At 38.6% G+C, this 11,108-nt stretch overlaps 2 protein-coding genes across 2 annotated transcripts in view; one reads left to right on the top strand and one right to left on the bottom strand.

Moving 5' to 3' along the window:
• Window positions 1-1,662: 1,662 nt before the first annotated feature.
• Window positions 1,663-2,814, bottom strand: LOC140161820 (uncharacterized). Its single transcript, XM_072185117.1, has one exon. It carries the CDS (start codon window positions 2,812-2,814, stop codon window positions 1,663-1,665), a length of 1,152 nt encoding a protein of 383 aa, XP_072041218.1.
• A 5,988-nt stretch (window positions 2,815-8,802) lies between these two features.
• LOC140162785 (integrin beta-5-like) overlaps window positions 8,803-11,108 on the top strand; it is a 58,511-nt gene continuing 56,205 nt past the window's right edge. Inside the window, exon 1 of the mRNA XM_072186084.1 lies at window positions 8,803-8,976. The gene's annotated coding sequence lies outside the window, so the exon portion shown is untranslated. The remainder of the gene's footprint in view (window positions 8,977-11,108) is intronic.

Here is an 11,108-nt window from a genome sequence, read left to right on the forward strand (position 1 = left end):
TATGTGACAATGTGTGCCATACGTCATACGTCCCAGCAAACACAAAAACGTTTTAAAAACGTTTTAAATAAGTTATATTTTGGATTTTGGTTTAGGTAAAAACGTTTTAATAACATTAAAATGTCGGGTTATATAAAGGTCATGATAACGTTTTAAAACGTTTTGTATGAAAACACACTACAACAATATTTTTAAATGTTTTCAAAAATGTTATTGTAAACTATTTTTACAAACATTTTTGCCAAATATTGTGTCAATACTTAAATAACATTATGTTAAAATATTTGAACCCAGCAAACACAGAAATGTTCTTAAAATGTTTCTTTCAAAACCTTTTAATAACATTTAAATGTCGGGTTATATAAAGGTCATGAAAACGTTTTTAAAACGTTAGTGCAAATATTTTGGGCAAACCTTTTTCGCAAAATATTTTTTCAACCCCCAAATAACATTCTGTTTCGAATGTTTTGTATCAAGTTTTCAAGAATGTTTTTGGAATGTTATTAAAACGTTTTTATACCCTTTATATAACCCGACATTTAAACGTTTTCTGTAAAACATTTTTGTTTGCTGAGCAGTAGATTATCAAAAATGTTTTTAAGGTTATGAAAACGTTTTATACTCTTAATATACCCTTTACATAACCCGACATTTAAACGTTTTCTGACAACCTTTTATAACCTTTTGCGAATGATGTCGAAAACGTTTTGTGTTTGCTGGGACGTAGGTGAGCCGGGAAGACCGTTTGGGACAAAGTTAAAAGAACATAAGAACTCTGCAACAATAGCGGAAAGAAAATTCACGAGAGCAAACAGAAATGAATCAACTTCAGGACAGCACAAATCAGCCATGCCATTACTAACCGCATTGCTTAAGAAAATCATCGTCATAGAATGGAAAGGGGCAACAATTCTTGATAAGGAATCAAACGCATTCTTCAGAATTATAATGAAAGCAATACAAATTCTCATAACGTGGGCCAAAGCACTGATAATGGTATCGTGTCCCTGGATCACTTATTCGATCCACTGCTGAAAACAAAAACATCATCACTTCCGGGAAATGCCAACAAGCAGTTTCGCAATAAAAGCTGTGACCACTGTGATCAACAATGATGAAGCCCAGCGCAGACGGCGAACGCTTAAGTAGTGGGTTGCATTTTTCATTGGATTTGCCTAGCAAAATGTTTGAATTATATATAATGATATAATTAATTTTGCTTTCAAACATCTGTCCACATTTTTATCGTTTGTTGTTCGGTAGATATCGTAGCAAATCATATCACCTGCTATACACGAGTGTAATATTGCCTTCTGCAGGAATAACATTTTAAGATGCAAAGTGTTTGACCTTCCCACCTGTACATTAATTTTGATAATAGTAAAAAATCAATATCCCGTGCGATGACATTAAACGATAATCGACGCTCCCAAGCAACTCAATTTTACCATTGATAACATACATATAAGGTACTAGAACTGAGCCCTGTGGGATGCCAATGCCATGAGATACGATATGCAGTACGTGGTACATTGCGTGTAGGTATATGTACTCCGTTATATAAACAATTATTATTTGATTAAGGTATATAAATATCTGTTTTGTAGTATGTAAATCAATGTCAATGTTTTGTACGAACGTTCAACATGTTATAAACTTCTTTCAATAACATTTTAAACGTTTTATAACTTTTGCGCAGTCTTCTCTGAATCGCTTATTGATAAAACCATATATAAATGGATTAATAGCGTGATTAAACAAGAACGCTTTATTCATCACAAAAAACAGAGCCAGTAATTTTCTGTTACTAAAGTACATGTTAAACAGAATATGGTATGGAATCAAGTAGTAGACCAATGCAGGGATGTAGGTAGATACAAAAATCGCCGTTGTTAGCAAAAGCATCTTAGTGGTCTTTCCGCTACCACTAGTAACCTTCGTGACTCTTGCGGTAGAGTTTCCGGGCCTTCCCGCAACAGTTGCACTAATAGTCTTGCATCGGGGATTGTTATCCGCCTGTTTTGCTTGATCGGAGTCCTTGGGTAACTTGCTTACCATCGCAGTGCCATCTGATATATCAGGACCTCCACCTTGCTGCCTAATGACTGATTGTCCTGCTGCGGTATCTTGACCCTGTTCATGCTCAGAATCCCCACTATTAGCAGAATTAATGGGAACCATTATAGTTGATCCTGCATCCGCGAAATGCCCAGCTGACGTTCCAGGGAGTCCAGCAGGCCTGATCTTTGTTCTTCTCCGGACTTCGATGATGACGTTTGAATAAAGCACAATCATCAAACCGAGCGATGTGAAAGTAAAGGCATACGCGATGACTTTCTGCAACCACAAAAACCACAGCGGTCCTATAGTTGGGTTGCACTGTTTACCAATATAGTATAAGCCGCCGTATACATATGTATCAACGCGATATGTGTGAAATGCTGTCGGGAGGTACACCACAAAAGATACCAGAAGACTTACTGCGATGATGATCTTCGCTCTCGTCGGTGTAATAGCGTGATTATGAGGCCGACAAACAACAACGTACCGGTCAACAGCAATAGCAGCCGTGATAAAAACTGACCACTGGTTGAGAGTAAAGAATATCACTGGCTGACCACGACACCAGTAGTCGTAATCATCCTCATAATCCAATCCTTTTGGAGTGCTAAGAAATATATCCAGAGGTCTCAGTAGACATATCAGTAGATCTACTAACGCTAATCCCATGATGAATATATGAGCACTCGTACGATACTGTTTCATGGAATAGGCACACAGAATGAGCGCATTGCCGGGTATTCCTAATGCCATTGCGGTAACGTTAATTATAATGTTAACAATACTAAAGAGATCCATTCTTCTACGAGTGTGTCCAAATCCCCGTCTGAATCTTGATGGTTGGCCTGCATGAATGGACATTTACTTTAACAAAGAGTAAAAGGACAAATCATTATGATTTTTGGTTCAACATGTTTAGACGTAAATTGTCCTAGGTCAGTATCATCCAGTGGCAATGAAATGGCATATTTGAGCACTTCTGTAAAATGAGAGAATTTGGAAATTTTCCAAACGGAGAATGTTTCGACAAATATTCCTGTTACGGCAAACAGTGTTGTCCAATTAAGGTAATGCTCGACATGCTTCAGGATGCAATTTGTGTAAGCGGTTAGAGGAAACGGATAATGCGCCTCCCCTACTTCGGTCTGACCAGCTTTGGCATTACCGATATTATGTTCCGCGCCGCGCCGATACCCCTTGAGTTATCCACTAGCGGTCCCGCCGCTGTAAAGGTATAATACAATCACGACTTCATAAGGTGCTTGGCTTGATTGTGATGAAGTCACGGATATATCCTGCATCAATAAAGGTATAGCATTCAGTATGGATACGAGTTCCACATTGAGCACCGGCTAGAGGTTATGTTGATAATCTTCAACAGCGCCAACATACGAAACTTTGAAGTATTGCGCACTGACACTGACATCTCATTCAGAAAATTCAGTGTCAGTCTATGATGATAATAAAATACGGCTTTATTTTTATAGAGACACGTGGATTCGAAAGAGGGCGAGATGGCCGAGCGGTTGTGCTGTCGGCCGGGAGAACATGAGAATACTATCGGCGAGGAATCGAGCCTTGGGCTTGCCTTAGGTGAAAGTTCTCTTCCTCTCCCAAAATGTTCCTATAAGGTCGGAAATCCTACAATTGTGTTCAGTTACTAATACAGAATAAATTGTAGAATATCTTCTCGCCCCCATACACTGCTTTATAGCATTTGCAGATGTAGGGAGTGTGTGTGCGACGTCTCATGGTTCGGAAGTCGCGTAAAGCAGTTGGTCCCGTGTACAAGAAGGGTCAAACCCGGTTCTGATGTCTGCAATCAATCCTGAGGTTCCAGGATCGTACGTAGGTAAACTGTACACGTTAAGCCCGTGCGACAATACTCTAATTTGAGGGATGCACGTATATAAGAAAAAGAAGCGCCAACAGACAGAACTTTGATAATTTCACCTTTCACCAATGGGTAGCGCATTCAATCGTGTTAATCACTGCACGCTTGGACACATTCCATTTGCCGGCTGCTAGATGATTAAATACCAGCTTAGACAAAACATCGTTGGGAAGTATCAAAGCAATATACAAAGAGCCCACAGCAAAAACTCACCTGGACGATACTCATCGCTTGCAATCCTTACAGGTGTTACCCAGGAGATCCAATATCCCTAAAAGCTATTCACGATCACTGCAACATTAAAAAACATTGATTCGAGCGGCAAAGGAATCCTGGCCAGGGAATATCTCCCATCGCAGATCCGCCGAATATATAAGTCACACCACAAGCAAGACAGGGGAGCTACAAAGAAAACTAAAGCCGGACAAGCAACAACAGCCAAAACTACAAAGTATCTATCTATCAGTGTATGGGACAATACTTGGAAACACTACACTAGGGAAGAAGATCATCCTCCACAATGAAACAATGAATCATAGGAGGATATAATGAGAAGAATCCCACTGGATTGGGCGTAGCTTGGCTCACTCAACTACATCTGTCGAGACACCTCTCTTCCTTGAAGAGGCAGGTCTTTGACCAGTGTATTTGACCTGTTCTCTGAAAGACAGCGTTGAGTCCATGAAAACCACCTGGCGTTTGGAGAAGACACTAACAGACTTAAGGCACTAACAAACTGTCACCCTGCTACGATAACTGCCCAAGTTAGTTTTTGAGAATGGTACGAAATATGGTTCGAGCATTCATCATTAGACAGAAATCAGGAGTGCAGTATGTTGACCGTCAACATGGTCAAATCAACAAAATAGACGTGGGTAAGATGCACAGACAGGAGGTCCCGGGCAGGAGGTATGGAAACAGATGGACATACGCAGATTGGGCTCCTAGACACCTAACCGAAAGAACCGACAAAATAGGAGATGGAGGGATGAATTAACAGCACAAAATGTGGATTGATTTGCAGAGAATAGCTCAAAATAGACTTGGATTGGCGAAGAGCCCTTCATCCTGCAGTGGAGTGAATGAAGTAGGCTAAATATATAGAATGAAGAAGTATGATTGTTGTAGGAAAATGGTAGAATCGCTGCCTGAAAGACAAAAATCCTTATATACAGTAGCCAAAATTTGAAATACTGCGGATAATCATTTGAAGTAGGCCTAAATCGATGATCATCGCCCACATAGGCAAGGGTCAGCCTATTTATTTAAAAATCATGCAAAGAGGTACGGGGCAACCTACTTTGTTGCAAACTCTCTGTAGTTGCATCAGCAGATATGCGACTCGGTTTGCTTGTTCCCTGTTGACAATGGACAGTCTTCAGTAAACGGCTCTTTCCAGAGCCACCAATCCTTTAAATTTAGCAGGTAGGCGAGGTTTGCTTGTTCTCTGTTAACAAGGGGCAGTCTTCAGTAAACGGCTCTTTTCAGAGCCACCAAACCTTTTACATTAGCAGATAGGCGATGTCTGCTTGTTCTCTATTGACACGAGGCAGTCTTCAGTTAACGGCGCTTTTCAGAGCCACCAAACCTTTTACATCAGCAGATAGGCGAGGTCTGCTTATTCTCGGTTGACAAGAGGCAGTCTTCAGTTAACGGTTCTTTTCAGAGCCACCAGTAAAGGGGTGGACTACATGTCTCATTCTTAGGTAATTTGTCTTTAGGAAGTCAGAGTTATACTCCTGACGAAAGCTTGGCAGTTCTAAACTTGTCCGACGGCGAACCCGCTAAAAACTTACCAATTGTTATGAACTCCCGTCGTAAAACTAAAGCCTATCCCATAATAAAGTTCATTGCCCTGGCCACTTTATTAATAATTAAAGTGCAATTACGTTAATGGCGGATTTCTAATTTCATTAAAAGCTGGATATTATTTTAAGAAGTCTTGTGGATGAAATCACGATACTAAAACTACAAACATTCCAAAATAAACATTTGAAACTTTTTTTTTTTCTTCTTTGTAAGGAAGCAACTTTACTTTTCATCTCGATCCCACATGACATTTTGATCATGGGTCATGGCAGTGACAATGAGCATAAATACCAGCGGGATGCCATCACTTTGCGGTTGCCAACCAGCTTCCAATTATTAAAATAGAAAATACTATCTCTATAAACTAAAATGCTCGTACGTAAAAATACGCAGTTATTGCACGTGATGCGTTTCAACAAATCACAGTGCGCGTGGAGGTAATAGAATCTCTGCGGGTGATCTTTAGTAAGGATGAACATACAAAAACAATGATTAATTAATTAATTAATTAATAATTAATTAATTAATTAATTAATTAATTAATTAATTAATTAATTAATTAATTAATTAATTATTAATTAATTAATTAATTTATTTATTGAATTTCTAGTTCTAAATGGCTTCAAATTTCATTGTTTTTTTTTTTTTTTTAACAAAGTGATAAATGAAAGTTGCTGTTCAAATTGAACTTGTAAGGGTCTTTGGGGTGACAGATCAAATGGAAAAATAGGGGGTCTTTGGGTGACAGCGATGCTGAAAAAGGGGGTCTTAACAGCCCTACATCACGTCACCTCCAAAGTTGGAGTGCCCCCCCCCCCCCGGGGGTTTTACCGCCGTGTTCAGCAACTCATATCATCACGACACTTGTAAACAAACCGTGCTCGGAGTTTGATTGACAGATGACGTCAGACGCAAACTAGTCTTTTTATCTTTGTCTCTCATTATAGCACACCTGTTGTCGGTCCCCATCTGCTGCATCTGCTTACATCCCGTCGCGCGTCTGCATCCAGCAGCATCCAGCAAGCCTGGCATCCAGTTTATTGTCAATATTGCGCCACCAAATATACCTCATCACTATTTTTTTTATAGGTAATCAATGCTGGCGCCTTCTCTCGCCTCCACTGCACACTGTGTCCACACAGTAATCTATTATTATAGTCAGTGTACAGATAAACACATCGTAGTATTGTATTCATCAGATCCATTCATGCTTGAATTATACAATAGAATGCATCTATACAATACGGGGTCATGCCACAGTATACTCAGAGAGTAGTTATTCTTGAGAGGGCACTCACCTCATTTGCATGGCAAAATTACCCGTCTCCTCTGCAGCCAATTTGGTTTCGCTCCATCGAAATCAAGCTGGTCACGGAGGAGACTACTTTCCTTGTGTTTGTTCATTTGTGTATGGAGAGCCCTTCTTGGAGTCCGTTTGGACTCAGGCTACGCTCTCAGCTAGAGTCCGACGCTGCATTGTACTAGAAACACCTTCTCTGTGAACTCGCTAGAGCAAGGAAAATAAAAACTGGTTTCATTACTATCTGTTTTTGAGCTTTTTTGCAGGTCTGCGACCATGGTGTTACCACAACTGTCTTTGCGTCATTAACATGTGCTGGAGTCTAGCACAGGTCAACCAAAGTCCCGGATTTTAATAAGACAATAATGATTGACACACACACCAGGAAGTTTCTCATCCAAAAGAATGAGAAAATTTAAATTCTCACCATTTTGGCCGTTTCTCATCAAAATGTCCGTTTTCTCATCCAAAACTTCCTTTAGTGTATTAAGTTAGCTTAGGCCTATTGATCCTAAATTTGCTGGTAGGGTAAAACTCGTTTTAGGGGGGTGTTTAACTGAAAGTTGGCCACACATGCGTATAGGCCTACATTATCATACTTGAGTGCCCCTCCCCGGTGAAATTTGAGACTCATTTGGTCACCGTCCTAAGCGTCCTTGCCCACACGAGTCGCCCAGGAGTAGGCCCTACCCGGCATTATTAATTATTAGTGGTTAGCCTCCCTAAATACAGTCGCGTATCGTGTTGTCAATTATCGTTACTTGTGTCCATGGATATGACCCCATGTATAAGTAGGCCCCTAGTCTTCATAGAATTCACACAGTCTATGCCATGCCATTTACGGATACAAAGAGGATAATAATGTTGAGGACGCCCACAATATCTTAATACACCGTCTTACACAATGTTCCAAGGCAAAGTTCAGTTTAATATTTACTCATCGTAAAAATACAGACGTTTTATTATATGATGATGTTGTCTGGATGGGTGGACAGTTGTCACACTGTGGAAAAACAACAACCGGGAATCCGCATTCATTTACAAATAGCATTAAATTAGTATCACATAGTGGCCTCCGTGCAGTGGAAAACCTTAATTCTTTCATCAAAAAAGAAATGAAAATGACAAAAAAACCCGGATCCACCTGTACGCCTATAAAATGGGCACAGAAATTTGTCTCAAATATGAATGAATTTTAAGAAACATACGGGATATGATGAACCAATGACCTGACGCCATGATAGTAGGATCTATTAGTCGTTTTATATACAATGTATATACCGTGTTGTCATAATACCAATATTTGACATAATATATAACGAGTAATATTTAGTATTGTAAATATGCAGTTCATATGCACAAACGAACACTGATCTTTATGATATTCAGGTTGTTGTACATCTCATATAACATGTCATATAGGAGGTCATATGTGTTGACCTTCTCCTATTGTATTTGTTCATCTGTGTATGGAGAGGATTAGCGCCATTAAAACTCCATCAGTATTTGGGCGTAGTTCAGTGAACTCACCAGATTGCTATTCCAAGTACTTTGATAAATACAGATAATATGTATTAATGGGTCGAGGCGATTGCATTGAAAAACTAATAAATTATTCATAACAGTTACGTAATCAATCGATAGTGCGGACACTTTTCATTTACAAACCACCAAAATTCGTAATCTTTTAGCGTTGGAAAAGAAACCACGTGAATAGAGTGTCATCCCCCTGGTATACTCTACCTATGCGTGTACAAAATAATATACTGACACTGATGGGCTGTTATTTTTACGATGCATTTTCTTGTACTTTCGTTTTTGGATAAACGTTTCAGGTTTATTTGAGTTCTACGTTTGAAGTTTTTGCGACCAGGACCATTGGCACTACACATGTACAACGAGATCTTCATAGGTAGGTATATCATGTGCAATATGTATACCGTATTTTGTGGGTGTATGCTATAATGTGAGTGTATCTGTAGGCCTATACACGTGAAATTAGTGCGTGCAAAATAGCTAGGCCTATACAGATAGATGTCAATGCATAGGCCCAAGATGCCTGTAGGCCCCTACTTGTTTTCATATCATGCATGTCTAGCTATAAAACATGATCTAAAATTGCAATGGAATTTATAGGCATATCTAGGTCATGGTAGAATTGGTAGCCTCCCCAGTAAAATTAGTAGGCTCTAGTTTTTTCTCTAGTATTATGTACATGTATAGATCTACGGCGTACCTATACGACACTGTAAAATTTCCGAGATAAAATAAATGTATAAAATTATTTTTCATCTTTTACCATGCTTATTTAGTTTTATATTGTTGTTTATAGGCCTACAGGCCTACTTTGTATTTGTAATTTTCGATGTCTTTTACTCTGTAAATATTGTTCAATCTAGCTTAGGCCGTGTAAAATTAATATTTTGGTTCTCGTCCCCTCCCTCCTCAATTTCTGGGATTTGTCAGATTTTTTAATTTTTTTTAGATTTTTCAATTTGTTTAGACTTTGGAATGATTTATGAAATCTTCATACATATAAATAAGTTTATTAGAGAACAAGCATCACTTCCAAGTCTTTTTGTGGTACTCTAGGGGTTTATCCTCAGAATCTCACATTTGAAAAAAAAAAAAAAAAGGCCTCATCGTTTCCTCGAGCACTGTTGGAGAAGACCGAAAACTACTGACAATGCTAATTTTACATTGAAAAAAACAAAAAAACACAAAAAAACACCTCCCTCCCTCATCAATTCATGAAAATCCTCTGGACGAGAACCAAAACATTAATTTTATACGGCCTTAGGGTCACGATGGATTTTGTAATATGAAATAGAATTTGTTTTTGGACTTTTAATCACTATTTATATAGAACATAACAGGCCTATATATTTCAGGCAATGCCCTGTAAAAACCAAACAATTGATACAAAACACAATTCTAGGATTTAGGCCAAGAAAGCCCCATCTGCAGTAAAGAAAATAATTACCGGTAGGCCTACAAATGTAGCTATAGCCTACCCTTCATGTATCTAGGGCCTATAAATTTTAACAATTTCTGCATTCTATAGGGTTGTACTTGTAGGCCTGTAAGCCTACATCTAAACGTATGACACGTTTCAGCTAATTGCAGATTTAGGGCCTTCTGTCTGATTGCAAATCCTCAAACTGAAGCTCGAGCTTCCTTTAAGGGTAGGCCTATAGGCCTACGAGGTATTGTTGGTCGAAGAAGAAAAAAAAAATCGATTTTCATTAAATCTGAATGAATATAGGCCTATTATTGACAAATAACACTTTGGTGTTTTGCAAAAGTTCATTCTACAAATCATACAGTCTGCCGCCTGGACAACCAATTCTTTAGAAATGCTTAGTCGCGCTAAAAGTCGATCGATACATGTAAAAATCAGCACAATTCAGAGATACACCTTTTTGCTATGAAATTAATTTTCTCGGTCAAATATAAAGCAATTTTTTTTTCTTCAGTAATGTCAGTTAAAAACTTGGTGCTTGGATATACATTTTTTTAAAATCCTGGTGTTAAAATTAAGCATCAAATATTGTGTCTTTTAGTGTGATATTTTTGATTTTTATAGGCCTTGAATTCGCCTGCGAGCTTTTTACGGAATTCATGTTTTAGCGTCTCAAACTAACATAGTTTGCTAAAGAAAGATATTTCCCACCTCTGTAAAGCACATCGTGTGGGTCTATATGTTATAGTTTTGTCAGAATTTCCGTTTTGTTTTACCCTATTTCCATTGATGCTCCGAAAATGTCAAACTAAGTAAAAGTAGGCAATGGTGAGTACTTTTATCTCGAGAGCAACCAGCAGAAATAGTCGATATTTCCTTTGTTGTTATCCAGGTCAATTTTTCATTGAAAGCAAATTGCCCGACCAGCGATTAAATCCCCAATTGGGTGTTCTGGTTAAACATGATCAGTAGGAGCGCTATAGGTCTGGGAATTTCTTTGCTATATTGAAGTTCTGGCAACACTATAGCCATGCCTGTATTCCTATTAAACCCAGGGATATCGATCCACAATGCTAGTACTA

The sequence above is a fragment of the Amphiura filiformis genome, chromosome 10 (genome assembly GCF_039555335.1).
Source record: "Amphiura filiformis chromosome 10, Afil_fr2py, whole genome shotgun sequence".
NCBI classification, from domain to species: domain Eukaryota; kingdom Metazoa; phylum Echinodermata; class Ophiuroidea; order Amphilepidida; family Amphiuridae; genus Amphiura; species Amphiura filiformis.